The 21,755-nt window shown below is 49.7% G+C and overlaps 7 protein-coding genes across 7 annotated transcripts; 2 read left to right on the top strand and 5 right to left on the bottom strand.

Annotated features, from left to right (window-relative positions):
• Positions 1-1,321: 1,321 nt before the first annotated feature.
• On the top strand, positions 1,322-4,489 carry FOXG_12617 (uncharacterized protein). Its single transcript, XM_018392443.1, has one exon. The coding sequence runs from the start codon at positions 1,442-1,444 to the stop codon at positions 3,353-3,355; it is 1,914 nt and encodes a 637-aa protein (XP_018252145.1). The 5' UTR covers positions 1,322-1,441; the 3' UTR covers positions 3,356-4,489.
• FOXG_21046 (uncharacterized protein) lies at positions 3,990-6,251 on the bottom strand. Its single transcript, XM_018401389.1, has 2 exons — positions 4,612-6,251; positions 3,990-4,528 (listed from the first exon to the last, which is right to left on the bottom strand). The coding sequence occupies exons 1-2, from the start codon at positions 5,757-5,759 to the stop codon at positions 4,411-4,413; spliced, it is 1,266 nt and encodes a 421-aa protein (XP_018252144.1). The 5' UTR covers positions 5,760-6,251; the 3' UTR covers positions 3,990-4,410.
• A 6,478-nt stretch (positions 6,252-12,729) lies between these two features.
• Positions 12,730-14,342, bottom strand: FOXG_12616 (uncharacterized protein). Its single transcript, XM_018392442.1, has one exon. It carries the CDS (start codon positions 14,094-14,096, stop codon positions 12,894-12,896), a length of 1,203 nt encoding a protein of 400 aa, XP_018252143.1. The 5' UTR covers positions 14,097-14,342; the 3' UTR covers positions 12,730-12,893.
• Positions 14,343-15,200: 858 nt separating this feature from the next.
• FOXG_12615 (uncharacterized protein) lies at positions 15,201-16,222 on the bottom strand. The gene is made up of 2 exons (XM_018392441.1): positions 15,610-16,222; positions 15,201-15,515 (listed from the first exon to the last, which is right to left on the bottom strand). The coding sequence occupies exons 1-2, from the start codon at positions 15,940-15,942 to the stop codon at positions 15,513-15,515; spliced, it is 336 nt and encodes a 111-aa protein (XP_018252142.1). The 5' UTR covers positions 15,943-16,222; the 3' UTR covers positions 15,201-15,512.
• FOXG_21045 (uncharacterized protein) lies at positions 15,376-16,653 on the top strand. Its single transcript, XM_018401388.1, has one exon. The coding sequence runs from the start codon at positions 16,075-16,077 to the stop codon at positions 16,534-16,536; it is 462 nt and encodes a 153-aa protein (XP_018252141.1). The 5' UTR covers positions 15,376-16,074; the 3' UTR covers positions 16,537-16,653.
• A 99-nt stretch (positions 16,654-16,752) lies between these two features.
• On the bottom strand, positions 16,753-18,406 carry FOXG_12614 (uncharacterized protein; the record flags this gene model as incomplete). Its single annotated transcript, XM_018392440.1, has 4 exons — positions 16,753-16,799; positions 16,858-17,001; positions 17,054-17,895; positions 17,958-18,406. 4 exons carry the CDS (start codon positions 18,404-18,406, stop codon positions 16,753-16,755), a joined length of 1,482 nt encoding a protein of 493 aa, XP_018252140.1.
• Positions 18,407-19,571: 1,165 nt separating this feature from the next.
• FOXG_12613 (uncharacterized protein) lies at positions 19,572-21,071 on the bottom strand (the record flags this gene model as incomplete). The annotated part of the gene is made up of 4 exons (XM_018392439.1): positions 19,572-19,636; positions 19,696-19,976; positions 20,024-20,880; positions 21,048-21,071. 4 exons carry the CDS (start codon positions 21,069-21,071, stop codon positions 19,572-19,574), a joined length of 1,227 nt encoding a protein of 408 aa, XP_018252139.1.
• Positions 21,072-21,755: the final 684 nt, after the last annotated feature.

Raw genomic sequence — 21,755 nt, 5'->3', positions numbered from 1 at the left:
AACACGGAGGGGTTGCCGCTGTGCTGAGTCCACTGGCGGAAGCTTTGTCTCTGGCACTGTGCCCTGCCCCATTATCTACCATGCCGGGAATAATGGCACACTGAACGAGACAAGAAATGAAACGGTTAACTAGCAGAGCTGATGCTTCTGATTAAGTTGTGTTCTACTTCTCTGCTTTAGGTGGCCATCCCGCATGCTCGCCGCAGCACTACTTTCAGGTGGCTTGATGTAAGGTAGGCTCCAATACTCAGTAAGAGCTTGGCAAGCCCAAATTTAGAATTCTTTTTTTAAACGATGCTCTTTACGCTCTGCGAACAGGTAGAGAGCCCAGCGTCGTGTCTCCAAAGGAATAAGTTACATATGTTCCTGGAGAACAGGACTGACTCCCGTTACTCACATGGCTCCGTTTTGAAGGTGTGCGACCCCCGTTGATCGATCTTGCCAGGGTACATTCTTGAAAATAGATTGCCATGGCCGGCGAAGCCAACTTGGTTCATCGGTTCCCCAGCCCCCCAAACGTCGTATGTAGGCACGATCAGGGCGCGTGGCCTGCAATTGATACATCTAGCGCTTGGAAGATGCAGCTTCTTCAACTCAACCGATCTGTCACATATCTCAAACATGCAGATTCTATCACGTGAAGCGATTTTGTAAGACGTTTTGAACCCATACGATCCCTTTTGGCAAGTTCGCATCGCCGATACAACCGCCAAATACGTCAGAAACAAAAGCTCACAATGAAACCAAGCGCCGGCGGCGGGTATACTACTTCTCTTTGTTCTTGAGATGTTGGAGGTTGACATGGGAAGTGCTAACAGCAGATCAACATAAATGCAGCATGGAAAGCGGAGACACATCCGGGACTAGGGGCAGCAAGCGCTAATGCAGCCCTTTGGTCTGAGGATGCCTTTCTTCTTGCGGGAACGGATGTGCTCCGCGGCTGACAGGGAATTGCAAGAAGGTCTGCATGGACCACGGCATGGTTATTACGGGACTGTCATCTTGAAAGAAATGATCAGTTCTGAGGCTTCACAAAAGCAATGCATGGTTCATGCCGGATGAAACAAAGAATAGTGACTTAAACCTGAATGTTTCCCGCTTTGTGCTGACCAGACCTTCTATACTACTAGAGTTTTTCTGTGATTTGTCACGGTTCACTCTTCTTCTATTTCTGTTCCTCTCGCATCTTTCTCTTTGCTACAAGCTGAAGATACTTGACGAAACATCTCGCCATCAAGCTCCCGCCTGCTTGGCTGGCCTGTTCTCCTGTCGTTGAAGCCAGCGACTACAGTTTGCTCCTGAACCAAACTTTTGCTCCCATCTCAAACCTTGACGACTCACTCACTTCCTTCGGAGCTCTTAACATCCGAAGTCAGCTTCACTTCAAGTCAGGACTATTTAAACCTATCCGATTGACTTTTAACAACAACTCCCACTGAACATGTCAACTGCATCGATAACCCGTTTGAGTAGACTCGGATCTGCCGCAACAGATTCGACCGGCACACCGCCTAACTCTCCACTCACACCATCGACACCCACCTGGCCTTCTAGAGACTTTATTCTATCGAAACCGGCTGCCAGCCAGGACAATAAACAACCATATGGAGGCGGGCTTGGAGAGGGTCAATGTGATAGCCCTCGTGATGAGGTGTGCACAGGTGGACTAGTCTCAATGTTGCATACTGGACCAGCATCTCAACATCCGTCAAATCATTCTTCGAGGCCCCCCTTAGGAAATGGCCAAGTCTCGCCTTCCTCAGTTCGACACAGACACTTCGGTGGCCGCGATCTGCGCCAAGATGTGAGCAATGTTCCCTATACAAATGGCGAGGAAAGATCACAGCAGGTCCCCCAAAAGACTCTTGGTGTCCATAACATACTCAACCCTATGGAGCCACAACTACCGGCTTCAGGGGGTAATGGTCATCATCCTCCAGCAGCTCGTCCATCTGAATCCGCGACACTAGACCAGACAGTTGGCCCAATCTCAAGATCTTTTCCTGGCGCAAAAGCTTTCCCACCAGCCCAACCTGCGTCAATTTCTCTTCCAGGTACGCCATTGGGGCCGATGACACCTATCGGAGGGCCGTCATCAGGACGCAATTCCCCGACGGCTTTCCCATTTCCTGCCGTAAATAGTGCAAGACCAAAAGCCAGCCCGACACAACATCCCCGAGCCATAAGTGTTAGTCATGCGCCATCTCGAGAATCTGATGGGCGACAGTCTTTACATGGCTTTTCATCTACTAAGCGACCGTTCGAGGATATAACGCCAGAAGACACCAGAACTCAATATCCCCATCTACATCCTTTAACTGGAGCACCCACTGGTCCTCCCTCAACGATGTCGGATCATGGTAGGTTGCATTCACAGCAGCCGATTGCTTCTCTTGGAACACAAGCTCCTCTCTCTACTTTCCCCCCTAGCCATGCGCCGGGTCGCACGCAACCGCCTCTGGTACACTCTCAAACTTCATATTCTCCTAACATGCAGGCTGGCCGGCCGTTCCCGAGTCCAGGGCCCCTAAGCGAGTCCGCCTCGCCGTGGTCAGAAACACTGCGAAGACATGGGATGGGGGGGTCTCTTTTTGGCGTTGAGGGACAGCAAGCGTTATTGGCACTTCCGGGGAGCGAGGCACCTATCCCTGTTCATATGGACTTTTCGCAGGCGTCTAAGAAAGCAGACGAGAAGAGACAGCGAAATGCAGTGGCTTCAACAAGGCATAGGAGGAAGAAGAAGATCATGCAGGAGGAGAATTCAAAACAACTACAAGAGCTCCGGGATGAAAGGCACCTCATGGAAATAAGGATTGAGGGGTTGATTCAACAACGGGACTTCTACCGTGAAGACCGTAACCGGTTACGAGACATTGTCGCACAAACGCCATCAATAAGTGGCCTTGCCGCCGGACCTCCTAGTCCTACTATTTCGACAAGCAATTCTTATGCAGAGACGGGGTCGTTAGCATCAGGGCCATCTGGGTCCATGAGTTACGGAGATGTACCACCGAACGAAAGACCAGCCAAACGCCGTCGAACCGATGACCATCCTGAATACTCGCTACCACCATATGAATCCCCTGCGAGCGCGCACCCAAGTGCATCCCGAAGTGGGCCTCCGATGCCCATTCCAGGTTGCGACGCGCCATCATGCCCATCCTCTGCGGCGTCCTCAGCAAGCGGCGAAAGGTTACCGCCCTTGAGAGCAATGGAAGGCCGACCTCCTACTGGCCCATCCCCTGGGTCAGGTGCGCAAGAGCAGGATTCGCGAACTGGCAAATGGGTTCCCGTTCAGCCTCGAATGGCAGAAACCGGATGGGCAACAAGTGACACTCACCGCAGGCCTTGGTGAGATGGAGTTTGATGTTTGAGATTTTCAGCACATTACAGTTACGGAGGCTAGTGTCCTCATCTACTCTGGAATACCGGAGTGGTTCAGGCTTTTGTCATGGCTTTGATGACGAACGGATGGGACTTTTGGAAGATGCATCCGTTGGGCCAAGACGAGTTTATTACATTTTGTAATATTGTCTCGTTTATTCTCTTTCCTTCTTCTCCTCCAGGTCCAATGTTATCTGTTGTCCAAGTTGAGAATAGCCAATTACACAACGCAGCCCTTCACGAACACAATGCTCGTTAATTACTACGGTAGCTATTTCGGTGTACAGCACGGCAGATATGGGCCCTTACGCAGACGCAGAGATCAACGGAAGCCTTTAATCTTGTGGGATCTTCATTTTTAAAAGCGCCTGACATCCCCATGCATAACCTACCGTAATGATCTATCCCGCAGTTTACCTCCCCCTCCGATTCATGGGTCCGCGTGACCGCCAACGGCATGATTCGCTATGCTACTGACGGTATTGGGATGCTTCTTCCCAAGTATCTCTTGTCGGAAATGTAGGGTAATAAAACTGACAGGGAATTCCCTTGGCCCTAAGCTAGGATGCAGCGTGAAGCCAATACAGGTGGCCAGGCCACGGCGTTGGAAATATCACAGCCACCCGAGTCTGCGCCTGGGGCATTAAGAAAAACGAATAACCGCTGTAGAGTGGTAGAAATTGAGAGAGTTTCTGTTCTTAAATATATTCTGGTACGCTCGCTAGCCAACGCCACGCCGACGCAAACAGTATACTCCTTGGAAACAAAATGGTGAGGAAATATAACACAACCGGGTATTTGAGATCCGAACGCCTCTTCTGTACCTCAAAATCTTCAGTCCGCTCAATCAGTGACCGTTGGCAACATGAGAAGCCCGACGTCGCCTATCCCGTCAATCGCCAGGTACTCATACACATGATTTTAAACAAAGAGTACATCTCATCAATTCAGTTTGGCATAAGTCGTTACTCATGCTTGTCCGGACTTTGCTCTTGTAAACCCACTTTGTACCCCCATAACATTCATTTATGACGGTGGGTTGCGACTTCGTCGATCGCGATTGGGTCCATCTGGTCGCTGAGCGAGTACAGCTCTCAGTTGCGGGTCGTCCTTGTCTTTGTCTATGTGATGAACACGGACATGTCTAGAAACCATTAGCATCAGAACCTAAATTCCGGAATGCTATATCTGGCTGCAGCGCAAGGATTGACCAGCAAGTTAACATACCGCTGAAGGTTATCTGGACGTGGATATTTGTGTTCCCTGTCAGGGCAAAAAGGGCAAACGTAGCCTGGAGAATCATGAACTAGACCATGTCTTAACATTTCATTCTTTCTCTTGAAGCCCTTGCCCCCTTCACTTCTCGGATATCCTTTGACTGGACAATAGTGTAGCCGTACTGACGAGTGCACATTCATATGAGAATTGAGAAGATATTTTGTCTGGAACGGTTCCACCCGGCATCCCTGGAATGTACATGTATATAAGCCGGCAATAGGCTGCGGATGTGTCATTCCATCAATGCTCATCCGGTCGGTAATTGAGGTTGAGTTGATCGAGACTGATGCGGCGGGTGAAGAGGCAGAATGATCGGTATTCGGAGTCCCGGTAGCATTGCTACTACTATATTCCGTTGTGGCGCGAGCGTGGGTACCATTTGCAGGCTCATGATCTGTACTCCCCTCTGCCGTAGAGTGCGAGGAGAGTGTTCGATATCTATCTGGTGCTGAACGGGGTGATGACAGGAGATTGGTAGTCAAACTGAACCTATGCCCTAGATTTGCAGCTGGCGAAGGAGGGAAAGTCGAGGATGGGCCTGGGCGAGATCGACCGAGATCTTGTTCGGATGGGCGCTCTGGGGGTAAGTCTCGGAGCTCACCAAGTGTTGAACGAAGAGACGGGAGAGACTGTGATGGAAGAGTCTCCTTAGAATTGCCTGCTGGTGCGCGAAGCCCATGGTGAAGCGGCGGTAAGGCTCCGTTAGACGAAGGGATGAGTGGCGATGTGACTTTGCTACCGGAGATATATCCCCGCGCAGACAGACCGTTGATCGGGAGTGCGTCTGCAGCGAGGTTGCCGTCGACGGCACTATCTCGCCACGATTCTTCATCTGGTGAGTCTTCGCCGCATGGAAGGTTTTCGCGGTCAACTTCGCGAGCTATGTCGGGGTTGCGTCCGCCGTCGAGATTATTTATCAAGTTGGCATACCCAGAGGTTTCATAAAACTTGCTGTTACGACTGGCTTTAGTTGTAGGTATAAGGGGGGGAGGACTTGGAGATGACTCTTGGTGCCTTAGATATAGCGGTTCGAGTTTTGGGCTTTGAGGAGCCACGCCATCCGGGTCGTCTGTATCGTTCTGCGTAGCTAGGAACATCGTTGTCGAGTTGGTGGTGATTACTCAAATCACAGAACATGAGATAAAGGAGTTAGGGAATGGGGTGGGAATATAACTCAAAGTTCGTGGCAAATGCATGCAAGCAGACCGAGAGAAGCGACATGCCGGTGTTGGTTCGTATTCTAATTCCCACTTCTCCTATAGATCGCTGGACAGTACTCGGAAGCGACATTCAAGATGCGTGTGTTGTCAGCAGTCAGTAATTACCAAGCCGAGGCGGTTTATTCTTGCGACGCGAGCGCGGTGAGTTGTTCGTAAAACGATGTTGTCGAGGTGGTAGTGTATTCACCGATCGCGGGGCAATGCGTAATATTTTGGAGACTCTGCCCGCCCGATGAGCGAGAGAATTGCGAAAAGGGGATTCGGAGCTTTTTGTGTTCGAGTGATTGGTGTTACCTCTCCTGTCTTTCGTTACGGTCAGTTGGCTGAGAACAGGAGGCTCGCGGATGAGGCTCTGCTTTGTTGTTCTTGTTTTGGGGGCCCTATGACAGTGCGTATTAAACGACATCTTTCTTCAAGCCTAACCTATATCGGAATAGTGTAGCCGACAGCCTAGCCAATGAGAACAAGTCTAGCTGGTGCGGGGCAACCGACAGCTTTCGTGAGAACTCCTTCTTTCCTGCCAACTCCTTGCTCTACCTCGGAAATTTTGGGACGAAGAATCTTTCAGACCTCTCCCACTGAAGAAGAGATATGTAATCTATATTTACATCGAAGAACCATTGGCAAAGTAAAACGCTGCTCGACTGACTTGAGGGGAAATGTAAGGAGTCTCATCCGAAGGGCCTAGGGTAGGACGTTTTCAAGCAAGATAGATATCCCATGTAAAAACTCGAATCTCTTTTTGATGCTGGCAAGTAAGTTCCATGAAACAAACCTGTCATAACCCGCACTTCTGATGACGGCGCAACTTCTGTCGACCCCGATATGGACGAGCACTTCGGCAAGAGAGCCGTACTTCTTCGACCGAGATGCAAAGAGGATAGCGGCAAATCGCGATGGGCCCCTATTATTGTGATGCTTTCTCAATTACAGAGCACGTAACCTAGGTCACCATACCAACTCATACCAACCACTGCTCTATCCTGCACGCCTAATGGCCCTTTGCTTAGCGCCTCGTCTAGTGGTTTTTTTTGAGGTTCTTAAGATGACAAAGGACATGCACAGCTCTGATTGGAGTCCAAGCTGGAAACGATGACACATCTTACAGGTTGCACCTCGGTGCGTTATCAAAATCGCTTTGAGTGACATGTCAAGCCCAGATATATTGATGATGCTCAACAACTGCGTACAGGAGTAAACATTTAGAATGAGACGGAACGTCCCATTCTATTACTTCCGTAGCTCGTAGCAGCATGTCGCACTGAGCGTGCTTAAAGGGTTAGAGTGAATATGATGAGCAGCAGTAGTGAGTTGATTGGTTCTATCTTCAGTGTGGGGTATTCCATCCCACAGGTTTTACTTTAAATCACCCAGCTTGATTACTAAGGGCTGTTGTTCCTGAGGATCATTGAGACCATGCCCGGCCTGCGACACACCCCCCCAGATTTCAGTCTGTATCAGATGAGATCTGCATATCATCCTGATCGATATCCTCCTCTGAAACGTGTTCTGGATCAATCCGCAGTGAGATATCAACCAGACCCAATTGTTTCACGAAGTGAGAATGCTTTTCTGCTGAAAGAGGTTTTGTGAAGCCATCTGCAGGCATGTCTGTTGTTGGAACCCATTGAACTGTAATTTTGCCGTCTCGATGGATCTGTCTTAGCCAAAAATTGTGGATGTCGACGTGTCTTAACTTTGATGTTAGTTGTGGTCTCTCTTTCTGGACCAGTCCCACTGTTTGTTGATTGTCACAGAGGATGCGTGGTTGGTGTTCTGGATCGAATTGTATCTGACCGAACAGTCGGTATAGAGCTATTGTCTCCCTCGCTGTATGAGACAGCGATAACAGTTCCGCTTCAGTCGTTGACGTGGTTACAGTCTTCTGTTTTGAAGACTGCCACATGATTGCCCCGCTAAACAACTTCATGAGATAGCCCTGGGTGGATCTTCGAGTCTCTGGATCATCCGCGAACGATGCGTCGCTTGACTGCTGTAGTACTTCATCATCGCCTGTCTCTACTGCTGTGGCCTTATCCACAGAGCCCGAGAACTCGATGGCATAGTACCGTGTGGTCTGGAGATATGAGAGAACTCTGTTCGCATACCGCAGGTGCTCTGGTGAAGGGTTCATAGCGAATTGGCTTAACTGGCTAGCTGCATAGGAGACATCTGGTCTTGTTACTACTGCCGCATACAGAACTGATCCTACCTTTTCTTGCATCTCTGTTATCTGTCGAATAGTGGCCTGTCCTTCGAAAGGTTGGGGACGGTACGACGGAATGAGAGGAGTTGTCGTTCTCATTGATTTGTCGATCCCGAACTTGTTACAAAGTTTGTCGATATATCCATCCTGGCAGATCCAGAGCTTCTTGGCCTTGGTATCTCGAAGGATCCTGATGTCGAGGAAGGTGATTGCTTCTCCCAAATCCTTAATCCCGTATTTGCCGTTTACTGCTGCTTTGAATTCGTTGACTTGTTGGAGGTAGTCAGATTGTGCGATGATGAGAAGATCATCGACGTAAAGAAACAAGACAAGATGAGTCTCGTTGTTAATGAGAATGCATGGTTCATCTGGGCATTGTTCAAATCCCAGGTCTTTGAGGAACCGTACAAGTTCATGGTACCACAGTTTTGGTGACTTACGCAGACCATAGAGCGCTTTGAGCAGTCTCCAGACCTTTCCTGATTGACCATATCCCGGTGGGCATGTGGTGTAGATCTCCTCGTCCATTTCAGCGTTGACGAAGGCGTTCTTGAAGTCAACTTGGTGACATATCAGCCCAAACGCACAGACGAGAGCCATCAGAATCCGGAAGCTTCGATAAGCACCGGTTGCTGCGTAGATATCTTCACCAGAATGGTGCTGAAGATCACCTCTGACACAGATGCGGGCTTTGTGACGAATGAGATGTCCTGTATCATCCAGTTTGTAGGTAAAGACCCATTTGAGCGGCAGTATCTGTTTGCCTTCTGGACAATCAACTAGTTGAAAGGATTTCTTCTCCTTGAGTGAGTTGATCTCGGCGCCTGCAGCTCGTTTGAAGCCTTCTCTCTCAGGGTGCCGTTTTAGTTGATGCCAGAATTCAGGTGGTGGTAGCAGGTCCCTCCGATGGATTCGGATTGACCGTGCAGCTGCGAAGGCGTGGGCGATCTGATGTCCCAGCTTCGCGCGTTCCAGTCGTAGAGCGTATGCCTGTCTTCGTGCTCGCTTCTGAACTCGATGTAGGGTGGAGCGCGGTTTGAGTGTTTCGATTGCATCCTGACCTTTCTGAGACAGTTTGATGTTTCTCCCAGAAGTTGTCCGAAGGTTCTGGAGCACCTCGGCGTCCGTTGTTCCTTCCTTTCTGGGCGCCTCTTCTCCTGCCATATTTGTCCGAGGATGCGATGATGCTTGATGGAGAGCTGCTTGATTCGGGGGCCGCAACACGTCTGGGCTGTGTCAACCTGTATTTCCCCTGCTGTTGCTCGTTCAGGTGAGCTTTGTGGTGTGAGAAGCAACCCTAGTGGAGGTGGCTCTACTTCTGTTTGGATCGAAACAGGAACTGATGTTGCTATATCCTCCGTGATAGGCAATGGCTCAACATCTTCTTCGTCCAGATCAACTTCGTTGACCGTAATGGCGAGAGCCTGTCCTGATTCAGGACGAGTTGTGGCAAGCTGTGGATCGTACATGACTTTCTCGTCAATTTGAACATCACGAGATACAATAACACGATCGAGGTGTGGAATCCAAACTTTGTGGATATTAGTTGCGTCGAATCCGACAAGCCATCCCGTGAGCGCGTTTTCTTGTAGTTTCGCTCTGGCCGGACGAGCTTTCTTGTTCTTGATCAATACATAGGCGAGAGAGCCAATGATTTTGAGATGTGAGAGGTTCGGCTTTCTGCCATGAACCATCTCAAACGGAGTTTGCCATTGTTTTCGTTGAACCGGGATGCGATTGAGGAGGCGGGTAGCATGAGCAACGATGTAGGGCCAGAGTTTCTGAGGTAGATTTCCCTGTATTCGAAGCTTGCGAGCGATAGTCATGATCACCCCCCCAGAACGTTCGGCAGGACCGTTCTGATCTGGCGTATCTGGTGGAGATGGATTGAAGATGATTCCTTTCATTGTAATGAAATGCTTCCATTTCTTACCCAGACCTTTCTCGCCATCTGATCGGATGTACCGCGTAGTGAAACCCCAGTTGTCGTTTGTAATGGCGAGAAACTCTTGCGTAGCCGACAGGAGTTCCTCTTGAGCCTTGTTCGGGAGATTGAAGGATACGTGGTAAGCCGAGTGGTCGCAATAAAAGTGAGCGACCCAGGAGTCGGCGTTGAAGGCTTCCTCCATATCGACAAGGTCGAGATGTATCCTTTCAAAAGGGTAGGTTCCCCTCCAGGTTGGTACACGTGAGATTTGCTGGTGCGCCTGTCCGAGTTGGCATTCGGGACAAAGCTCAGATTTTCGTTCAAAGTCGTGAGTGCCAAGTGCGACTCCTTCGACTACTTGAGGCACGTGTTCGAGAGCTTCCTTACGGATATGGCCAAGCCTTGCGTGCCAGATATCCATAGATGCTATTGCCACTTGAGGTGTTCTCGACTTGGTCGCCATTGCAAATGACTTCACAGCCTCTTGGTGCGACTTTGCCTTGAAGACAGCGTCCTTCATGCAAGGTTCGACCACTCGGAAAGCACCATACTTTGTTGCCTTGAAGGCATTTGATCCATCCGAATACTCCATCCAACAGGTCCTAGTATTAAAATAGAGGCCTTGTTGTTCGAGAGAGTGCGTGTTGATGAGGTTCCAGTGGAATCCGGGAACATGGGCAACATTCTCGATCTGGATTAAGCCTGGACCCGATGGGGTATCAACATGGACTGTGACATTGCCGACACCCGTGATGTATGTGCCTGAGTCGCCAAACTCGATGACTTCATTTTCCAGAGGCTTGTATTTAGTGAAGCGAGATAGGTCATTGCAGACATGCGTATCCGCGCAGTTATCGAGTCGAAAGCAGTCGCCGTACTCGTCTTTTGCGGTTGTGCTGAGTGCGAACTTTGACGTAACAAATGCAGCTCTTGATTTGCGTGGTAACGCGGCAGCAGTGTTTGAAGTCTCGTCTTCTGTCGGAGTCTTGTGTTGATTCTCCGTACTGTCAGACTGCCAGAACTTAGGTAGGTTGATCTTGTTTCTCCTAAAGTTCTTTTCGATGTTTGTCCGAAGCCTCCTGCTCCCTTTGACTGCAGTGATGACTTTCGATTGGACTTGGATGGCTGGTGTCCATCCTTCTGGTGCCTTCGAAGGATTTAGGTAGTAGCAGTCAGCATACTTGTGAGACATGCCACAGACGCACTGTTGAGGGTTTGTGCTCGAAGATGAAGGTTGTGTTCGCTGTCTTTTCTGCTGGGGCTGGCTCTCCTCGTTTTGCGAGTCCCAGCCATAGTCATGCTTCCTATCTTGGAATGTGGCATGGGCTGCTCGTCCCCTAGTAGCGTTCTCCTTCGGTGGTGCCATTGTTCTGAATTGCCTAATACAGAATCCGATCGTGATCTTCTTCTCGGAGAGGGTTGGGTTGAGCTTGCGGAAGGTCCTGAGAGCTCTGTTCGTTGTATTCTGAGCTTTCTGAACAATAGTGGCATCATCATTTTGATCATTTTCGTCCTCTTCAGAATCAGCCGAGCTTGCAACGGTGATAGAGCCGTTACTGGCATGGTCAGGGTTAATCTCGTTAAGCGCGGTGAGAAAAGCGTTTGAGATCTTCTCCATTGCTTTTGCTGCCTCCCTGATGAGGTTCTTCTCGTTCTCAACCTGAGCTTCTTTGGACTTCATGTAGTTGTAGAACGGTGGGTTGACTTCACGAGATGCTTCAATGAACGCATCACAAATCTGTGACTCGCTGAGATTCTCGATCTTGTAACGCTTGGCGTTGCTGACGAGAGCAGGCCAGCGGCTAAGCCATTTGTCAAGACTAGTGTTGCCAGGGCCTTTCTTAAGCGATTCGAACTCGGTCCTGACATTCTGCTTCTGATCTTTCGCAGTGGGTTGGATGCTATCAGCCAGCGCGATGAGTTTGCCGCGGACGTCATGGATTCCGAGGTAGTGTTGCTTGAACTCCTGGCACACCGTGAGGTCGATGCGATCAGAGACCTTGTCATATTTCTTCTTCTCGCTCTCGTAGATAGCCTGGAGGCTGTGGTATTTCTGGATCGTATCCTTGCTCGCTGAGTCTGATGGTTTGGTCGCAGTAAAGACCAGGTTTTCGATCCCTTCTGGATCACAATAGTTCCAGACATCATTACGCACGGCAAGGTCCTCGATAGAATTAATCCAGTTCGTCCAGTCTTCACGGGCGTTGAGCATAGCGAGGTTATGGTCTTTGATCGACATCTTGTGTTTGATGATTTTTGGTAAAGGCAATGTTAACTTCACTTTTTAGTTGACTTCTATTTAATGCGTTAGCTTCCTTTTTTATTGAAATCATTATGAAAATATCAGTTTTTCTGAGTCTTCTCTGTAGTTGCTGCTTTCGCGGCTGGTGATGAACCCCGCAGTAAGCATAATGCAACCGGTCCAACTTCGTTCCGGTTTCTCTGAAGAGAATTTCCTGTCGGAAGAAAGATTTCATTGCGTCCAGGTTGACAGGAAAGCTGGTAATGGTGATAAATATCGCGTGCGACGTAGCGAAAGAGTCTCCGGGCTCATAACTGTCGCACTGAGCGTGCTTAAAGGGTTAGAGTGAATATGATGAGCAGCAGTAGTGAGTTGATTGGTTCTATCTTCAGTGTGGGGTATTCCATCCCACAGGTTTTACTTTAAATCACCCAGCTTGATTACTAAGGGCTGTTGTTCCTGAGGATCATTGAGACCATGCCCGGCCTGCGACACAGCATTTTCATATTATTTCGCAGGCACATTTCACCAATCGAGGTTGTAATCACGATGAGGATAATCGCAAACAGATCGATTCAACAATTCTAAATTACCTCCCACTCGCAACTTCAAAAGCAAAGGAACAGAAACACGACTCTATGGTCCGCGACTGCGCATCGCCCGGGTCGATCGATATTGTAGTTTGGGAAGTTCCATTTCGACATCGATGCCCTCGTCAGCTTCCATGATATTTGGATCCACAGCCATAGGTGCCGTGGGATCTGCTGCGATAATAGGTTCGGCAGCTTCGAGTTTTGCGGGCTCTAACTTGTTCTCCTCCTTAGTGGGTGTCGGACTGCTTTCCTTGTGGTCAACCGCCATGTCGCGGCGCACACTTACGGGCCGCCGCGTCCGGACTTTGCCCATCTCGCCTGTTTCCTTTGCTAGTTCAGGCTCTTCACGCTCAACGCGCTCCATTTCTGTCTTGGCCATCTCGAGGACCTCCGTCAGTCGTTTCTGTACCTTACTGATCTCGTCGTTGCAGTCGCCATCGCGAAGAAACTGATGAGCACCGTGCTCACACATACTCTGCACAAACTCGAGGCCCTTGTCTAGCTTATCGTATACATCTGGTGGTTGGTCACCAGCACCGGGTCGGGATATCGACATAGGACCGAATCGCCTGCTGCTCATGTATCGTAGTGAAGGGATGGCGTCGTCATTGCTTCCATCCTCTGATACTTCTTGCTCCGCAAGCTTCTTGATCTGGGCAACTCTTGCGGCCATCTTGGCTTTACGCATCAGGTTTCGACTTGACGAGACGAACCTCACAAGGTCGTCAAAGAAGCTCTGAACATAGCAATCATAATAGACAATGATCATGCTCCGTGTGCGATAGGCGGCAGGGGCGTCTTCGTTGGACGTCATGGATGGCGACTTGGGCTTCTTCCTTACCCGAGCTCGTGCTCTAGCTTGTGCGGCTTTCATGATCTCTTGTTGCTGACGAATGGAGCCAGGGCTTGGGGCGTGCACCTTAGGTGTCTCGGGCTTGACTGATGTCTGTGCTGTGTTGTCGCCTGCGCCATCTTTGAGGATGTCCTCGTTCCCTGGAGCCTCGGCGTGAACTACTGGAGGATCATCTTTAGGCTTGAGGGACTCGGTTGAGCCTTTGTTGCGAAGTGACTTTGTCTCCGCACTTTTGCCCTCTGCGGCAGCAACAGCGGCCAACTCGGCCTGGCGTCGGTCGACCTGGCCGCTGAGGTCGTCGAGTCGCTGTAACCAGTCCGGGACGTCGTTGACAAGATTCTTGAGGGCATCCATCGCCAAGTCGCGAAAGCTTGGTTCTCGTGGGGGAGTCATGTTGAAATTATGATAGTAGGAGTCTAATGGGTAGGAATTAAAACGATCAGGAGAGCATCGGAAACTTAGCCGTTGAACGGGGCATGAAGCTGAAATGACAGTGTCGAAAGACGGGCAGTTCCAATCTTATCACAAAAGTAGAGAATGGACAAGGAATTGATCATTGATTGCATTGTGACTAGTCCATTCTTTATATGTCTCGGAGGGACGCAGGGAGTCTCCTGTCCCCTACCGAGCCAGCTCCCGTCCTGCGCAACACTTTCGCGGACAGCGCGGACAGAGCGGACACCCCTGTCAAGCCCAAGCCACTACTCGGTAGAGTTGTCTCATTTCCCACCCGCTTTACTCTCCGAAAACAGGGAAGCTTGTCTTTGCTTAGTCGTGTTGGTGCTGGGGTTTTTTGAAGGGTCGTAATGACCAGGGTACCCCCGTCACATCGTCACGCTACTCTTTTTCTACGCGGGACATGGGCCAGGGGACACGGAAGTAATCCACCCAACGCTTGTACCTGCGGGTCTCATTTTGCACTGGCAGTCAATTGTGCATATGCAACGCGCCTCTCTCGTGCAGCCCAGGTACAGACCTCCGCTTGGCCGCGAAATTGATCAGCGTTTCCAACAGAGGCCGGAACCCAGCTCTTCTGGGCTTCTACGGTGGCAAGTCATCTCTGGTACGGATGATAGTAGACGCGGTCAATTGTTATCGCAAAATGACAATCAAGGAACTAGCATATGGAGAAATTCTGCGTCTTTGGAGAACAACATGACCGGACCGCACGGATAAAGGGCCGGCGCAACACGCCATGCGATAAGCCACGTGTCATGGCAAGTCCATGTACCAAGTCTCGAACGTTGTGGCCCGGCCGCTGGACCGTGGGATCTCGCAGCGCGGCCATCAAGCTCGCCCCAAGAGGCGTGAGCCGTTACTAAGTCTTTCCCAATCTACTTCGCAGCTGGACTACGCCATGGTGTTTTTGATCCACCTTGCAATTGGCATGCTAACTAAAGACGGCCAATCCTTTCAGACGTAATAGTACGTTGGCAACAACCTCGGTGACTGAAGTCAAGGCGGCTCATCCAGGCATCGCCGTAGCCAGCGTTCCCTGGGAGGATTTGGGTTCGCCTGTTTACTTGCTCCGACAGCGTGCTTCTTTGACCAAAATAGTCTATGTCTCAACTTTAAATTGATAGCCTGACTTGTTACAAGACAAACGAGATCTCACTCGGAGCTGGTCTGACGTGCACTTGAGCTATATCATGCTAGCCCGACCCGTCTACCAACGCCAATCATGCAACAGTTGGAGCACACCTCTCGACATCCTACAAACTCTTTGCATTGTCGCAAGCGCTACTGCTTCAACTAGCTGAAGAGACAGTCGTCAGGCAGTGTAGGGTACCTCATTGGCATCTCGTTACTTTACTGCAATGATGGGTTAGTCACTCATGTAGTGTTCCTCGTCGCACACAATGCCTGTGCGAATAAACAAAGAAAGGAAATCATATTCTAGACCCACCTGGCCAAGGGATTGCAGCCTGTGATCATGCTCCTCTCTCATACGGTATATTTGACCAAGTACTTCTTGCATCTCGGCACACGTTCGCTCGATGGTCGCATTTCGGTTGCCCTCCCTCTGCCAGCGCTGAACGTCGCGATACATCTTGTCGTACCGGCGCTGCTTCTTCTCCATATCCTGGCAGAGTTTGCAGTTATCTCTCTTGGTCCTGGTTTCGTAGACAAGCTTCAGGCCGCACGTCTCGCCCATCCGGTATTCTTTGTTGCACTGTTGGCGGAAGTGACCCCAACGCCAGTAGCCGCAGGCCCAGCGCGTTTGATCAAAGTAGCACATCACCGAATGATGGTAAAAGAGTTCCAGTGGCGAGCTTTCGGGACGGAAAGGGCAAGGTAGCGCTAGCCCACGGCGGCCTGGGCAAAAACTGCGTTGTAAGGCGACAAACTGCTTTACAACGACTGGCGTATTATGCTCAACTCAAGTACAATCAACATTGAACTGTCAGGTAAAAAGATGGATGATCTGTCAGAGTGGCAAGGGGATGGCGTGAGGTTGAATGGATACCAAAACAAGACACTGATGCTGAGGGTTCCGTCCACTGGTCCCGTGGCTCAACAGCGAACTGGGTCAAATGGTTGGCTCACATTGAACTGTTGGTTGGTAGATGAGTTGCCAAGATTGGGAAGTCGGATTGACCGATTACCCAGTGCCGCTGCGCAAATAAACCTCCCCTGGTTACTCTCCGGGCCCATCATGCACGCTCGTCGCTGCCTCTTCCATCCACAGATCGCTATCCACTTGGAAATAGTCTCTTCAAAAGAAGAAGTACCAGGTGTCTGTTTTGTGTACGGCCATTCAATTACGAATTGTGTAATTTACCGCCAATCAATAATACTCTTCAGCGATTCAATATGCCTGGCTGGTACTTAGTGGTAATTGGTTTTGCGACGCATCTCTGAACTGTGCGTCTGTCCAGCTCGGTTGCTCGTGCTCGTCAATTTCAACTGATTAGATCTCGACACAAAAAGTGATCAACTTAACAGAACCTTTCTCTATATACGCTCCCAAGCTGCTGTAGATGACTGATCCATTGTGACATCAAGGCCCCAAACTCAGCTGCTTCGCGACCTATTTCTTCACTCATCCCTAGGCTTTTCGCCAAAGCTCTTTATATTCTGCCCATTTGCAAAAGCCTGCCAAGTTTCATTGTCAGCATGTGATAGCTGCGAAAGCCCTGAGAATCTTACTGACCTAAAGACTGCAGCACATTTTCGTCCGATCTGCTGCCATCAACAAACATTCCAACCATTCCTCTCTCACTCAGGGTCTGCCGACAAGCCAGGAGCAATCTCGTAGCCACCGAGTCACGACGATTGACCATATCCGGGTCTTCATCTAATTTGACAGTCAGCCAATGTCAGATAACATGGTTTGGATTGTGGACGACCTTTGATGCAGATGCACGAAACTCCTCCAATGCCTTGTCCGATTGAGGCTGGCCATGGAATATCTGCGCCGCAAGGGCTCCCATTATTTGGAAAATATGTTATTGCCGCAGCTACCAGATTTTCCCCTTCAAGCCCGACTACAATGTCGTTCACATAGCAAGTGTCCATAGTTTTGGCGTATTGGTCGTACCACCCAAACCGGTATCTCTTCTGTGACTCCTTATTTGCCATCTCGACAACCTTCTGGTAATCTGCTGTCTGACATGGCCTGAAAGTCAAGCCAGCGGAAGCCAGATCAGGAACTGGATGGTCGGCAAATCTCAAGAGCCAATCGAGCACCCGCCGCCCGTTTCCAGGTGTGGATTCCTTCATGTTCCAACCTCGTTTTTCGAACCACTCCGTATCGGTTTCAGGAACGGGCAGACCGTAGAGTAATCTTGGAAATGTGCTTCCAAGTTGAATGATTCCGACACCTCGAATCTTTTTAAGTTTGCTCGCGACCTCGTCGTGGAGGAAGCGCCCAACACCTTGGCCCCGAAAGTCTTTATGAACGATGATGGCGGCTATTGATCCAATCAGTCGGTCGCCACTACTATCCGTAAACGTTGTGAATGTTGCACAAAATCCAATGGCCTCCCCTTTATGGGGTTCTCTCACCAAGTAATGCATGGCATATCCATCGCGTTTCAAGCGAGAACCAAGAGTTGACCGATTTAGATAGAACTTGGAAGGCAAACATGCTTCCCATAAAGCGTGGGTCTCTGGGAGATCTCTGTCGTAGTCCCATTTCAGGAGCGGCCAAGTTGGCGGGGGAGGAGAGTTACGGGTCTTTGGCGTGGCTCTGTTGTCGGCCGTTCACTTGTCAAAAGAACGGCGACGGCTTGTAAGTCTGCCACAAAGTACCCCGGACACTGAATGAGAGTTGGGAAACCATACGCGCGGGCCCCCTTTTCCGAAACTTCACAGCAGGCTACCAGCACTAAAGGGCGCTCTTCACACACCTCACGAGCAACCTCGGCGAGTTCAAGCTGAAATAAACCTTCCTCTGTCGAGAAGCCAGTCAGCACGAAGATAACGACTCGTGCTCGCTTGATGAATGCCACATGAATGCCGGTAATGCCACGCTCCTTACTATAAGGAACATGCCGGATCCAAGGATGTGTGCGCGCAAGTGCTTTACCGAGAGGCTCGAAAGGATCACCTGCGTTGGTAGGACTCTGGTCTAACGGAACAACAGCAGGTGTTAATAACAAGACTAAATCTTCTTCACCAAGGTTCTTTTGAAGGGGAATCAGGTCTTGGTGATCCCATAGTAAAGTGGCCGGTGAGCTCTGGCTTTGTATAGTTGACATCGTTTGCAATTGAGTGTTATCTCCTAAGATCAAGTGACTTATGAACAGTCTTTCGGATACAGATTGAAATCACTCAGCTCAGAATTGAACCACCCAGTGCCTATATACCGGAAATTGGCTTGATTGTTAAGGTCGTGGTGAAGATGTGATTAGAATTGATGGGGAAAGAGATTGTTGGACCGTGGGATTTACTTCGCGGTACACTTTTTATGACACCAATCAGCATGAAATAAGCCACCCTAGCGGTCAATGGCCCGGTAACGCTCGATGTTACAGGGCAAAGAAGAGGACATGATATTGGATCCATTGATGTGATATCGGATACTTCGATGCTTTTCTATGACTTAGACAACACTGAGACAAGGCGGTGAGAAGGTGGGATAGGGTGTCTCCATAGTACAATTGTTTACGGTAGCACTAAAATAGGCCCTGCTGCCATGACCACCCAGGCATGTCCCTTGACATCAACTGCTTGCGTTATGAGATGCTTCCAGATATCTGAATGACTTGTTTAAATCTCATTCAATTCAAGCCCCTTTTTCGGCCTGATTCGCGGCCCAGCTGACCATGTCATGTTGCGCTAGGTTTCCTCAGTCATCCTCAAGTTGCTAAGCACATTGATGGACAGCTTATCGTGGCAGCTGAATTCTTACCCTATGGCTCCTTCAACAGCCAGGTACCCCTTCTGATACCCGGTGATGGACCCTGTTCCTGAGTCGCAAGCATCGACCTACACCTCAGGTTACATCCGCCCCTGAACAGCTGTGTGTTATCGTTTTTCACAGGGTATTTCTTAAGTGCTATCAAGGCTTGACGCCAAATTGGTATTGCATCGTTCATGCCATTATATAAAGATGCCAAGCTCAATACAGCAGAAGCTAGGCTGCTAGGCTATGATTTCCTGGAACAAAACAGCATTTGGTCATACCAGATCTGAGAATTGCCAAAGACTATCTGCTTGACATAAGAATCACTTTACTCTCTACACGAACCTCCGCTTCGCACAACGGAAAGGCTAGCGATTGCGAGTATCAGTTCCAAATGATGTGATCCGAGAATGTATGTGGACTCACCAGCACTACCGCTCGAGTCTTAGTAGATACCCTGGCCTGAACTTTTGCACCGTTCCGGTCTTGAAAGAGTTTCGAAGAAAAGACTATATTTATCACCGGTTACCGCTGTCACTGCCTTCTTTAGAAGCGTCGTATAGATCCAGACAGTCTCCGAGAACTACAAGTGCAAGTTAGCGGATCTGGCCAGACTCTCTGAATGGAGCAGTATTTGCTCACCAGCGGTTATTTGATCTTCCCATACTCCATATTGATAGTCCACCAGGCCATGGCGCTCGATACCGTCACATAGCCTTATTAGTTCGTTTCCCATCTTTTTAATCATGGCCTCTGGAACCAGATTTTGCGTTCTCCAAAGTTGTTGGGATGAAGTCATTAGGTCAATTTGGCGCTGGCCCAACCCGAGCCAAGCATGGTTGAAGTCGTTCCACAGCTGAATACGATCAGCATGGAGGTTGGTATCGTCAAGATTAAGACCTGGGCACGCACAGTAGTCAGCTCTGGCTTTCTTCTGTTCCCCTCTACGATTACATAGACAGTGTAATACATGCCTAGATCTGCGACCTGAGACAAGAGCCAGCTAGTGAGACTAAGCAATGTCTCAGATGCACTCTCGAGAGATCCATTTACTATCTCCTGAAATATGCTAGCCAGCTGCCTCTGGTAACTGACCCATTCCTCCTCGAGGGCGCCTTCCGCATAGTCATGATCTTCTGTCATTGAAACATCGGCGGTTTTTGTTGCCTGTGGCATTACGCTTTCACTGGACATGCTGTTGCTCGCATAATTCATAGCATTGCTTTGCTGATACACATTCGCGGATCCGCTTGAGCCCTGCGCCGGTTGCTGTGGACTCGGACCAGCTGAGGCCCCAGTCTCAGACCCAAAGTAGCGGGAGGCGATATCTGGTGGCATCATTTGCATAGCTGCAGGTTGCCGCGAGCTGAATTGCTGCGCATCGTAAACTGTTTTTTGCGTACTTGGTTGGCCAACGTTATACATCGCCGTAGCTGCAGTACTGTAGTCGCCAAAGCCTTGCGTTCGGCGGGAGTCGTGGCCGTACTCGGAGCCATAAGCTATAGCTGTGCCAGGCATATTTGCCGTCGAGAATGATGCACTAGGATCTGAATAGTAGCTATTGTAGTTACCATGAGACCCCATGCCTCGCCCTGACGATGAAGGGCCAGCAAGAGATGCAGGGCGATACCTGTCGTTGGAAATTCCAGCGAGCGAACGGCGCTGTTGTGACGGATCGTTGAGTGAGTATCTTTGATTGGGGTTCGAATGGACCGGCGGTTCATTCTGCCTCCTCATACGGTTCGAATCGTCCATGCCCCAAGGACCTGTGATAACACACGGCCCTGCTGTTGTTCTAGGCTGATGGGTGGTTCGTAATGTTGGTGACTATAAGGCAGCCAGTTTCGATGGCCCGGAATAGTTGAACAACAAGCAGTGCGGTATCGTTTGAAGTAGTCTGCGTATCGATAAAGTTAAAAACTAACGAACAAGTTGGGAGATGTTTGGCCTTATTGAAGTCATGCCAATGTTGTCGAATCGCCAAAGACACTGACAGCCTCAGCAGCGAGTTGGATCATAATATATAAAGTTTAGGAAGAGGTGACCGAGAACTGCATATAGGTCCAGAAACTCTTGCTCAAGGACTTTACGGACCAGCGCTGACTGTAAGCAGGCTACCATATGGTCGCTTTGCTTTCAACTTCTTGGTCTCCAGACCAACAATGCAGCCTCGCTCCTACGTGTTCAATCGCCCACACATCATGCCATGGCTATGCAGAATAGGCTCTCAAAGAAGATATCGCTAGGCTTTTTTATTTAGTATCTATCCTTCGTTACTCATGTAATCACAAACAAGGGCCCGGCACCTTACCTATGGACGTAGAGAATGCTGGCAATGATGCTTGAAATGTCGCGCATTGGGCTCTGTTAGAGCGCTGGATTTGGCCTCCAGCTGTGGATCCACCAGCCAGCCCCGCAAACACAGATGCCACGTTTATTAATAGAACCCAATCTGAAGAGGACATTTTAGGGCCACGCCTGGTTACATTGTCTCGCGCTGTTTGTGTGCATCGTGCCCTGCTAGCAGACGGGTAACTCTATCATGCGTGGTTCCTTGCAGAAGCGCTTACAGCATGGACAGCCAGTTGATGTACTGCACTAACCCCGCCAGGCGCTACGTCTTCGCTTCTCCATTGTTCACTACACAAGAACAGCGGGGTCCAGACCCACGTCATTAACCCCTCCGAAGTCATTTGTGACAT

The sequence above is a fragment of the Fusarium oxysporum genome, chromosome 3 (assembly GCF_000149955.1).
Source record: "Fusarium oxysporum f. sp. lycopersici 4287 chromosome 3, whole genome shotgun sequence".
Classification (NCBI taxonomy): domain Eukaryota; kingdom Fungi; phylum Ascomycota; class Sordariomycetes; order Hypocreales; family Nectriaceae; genus Fusarium; species Fusarium oxysporum.
Note: the sequence above shows the minus strand (reverse complement) of the source record. Positions and strands in the feature narration are given on the sequence as shown.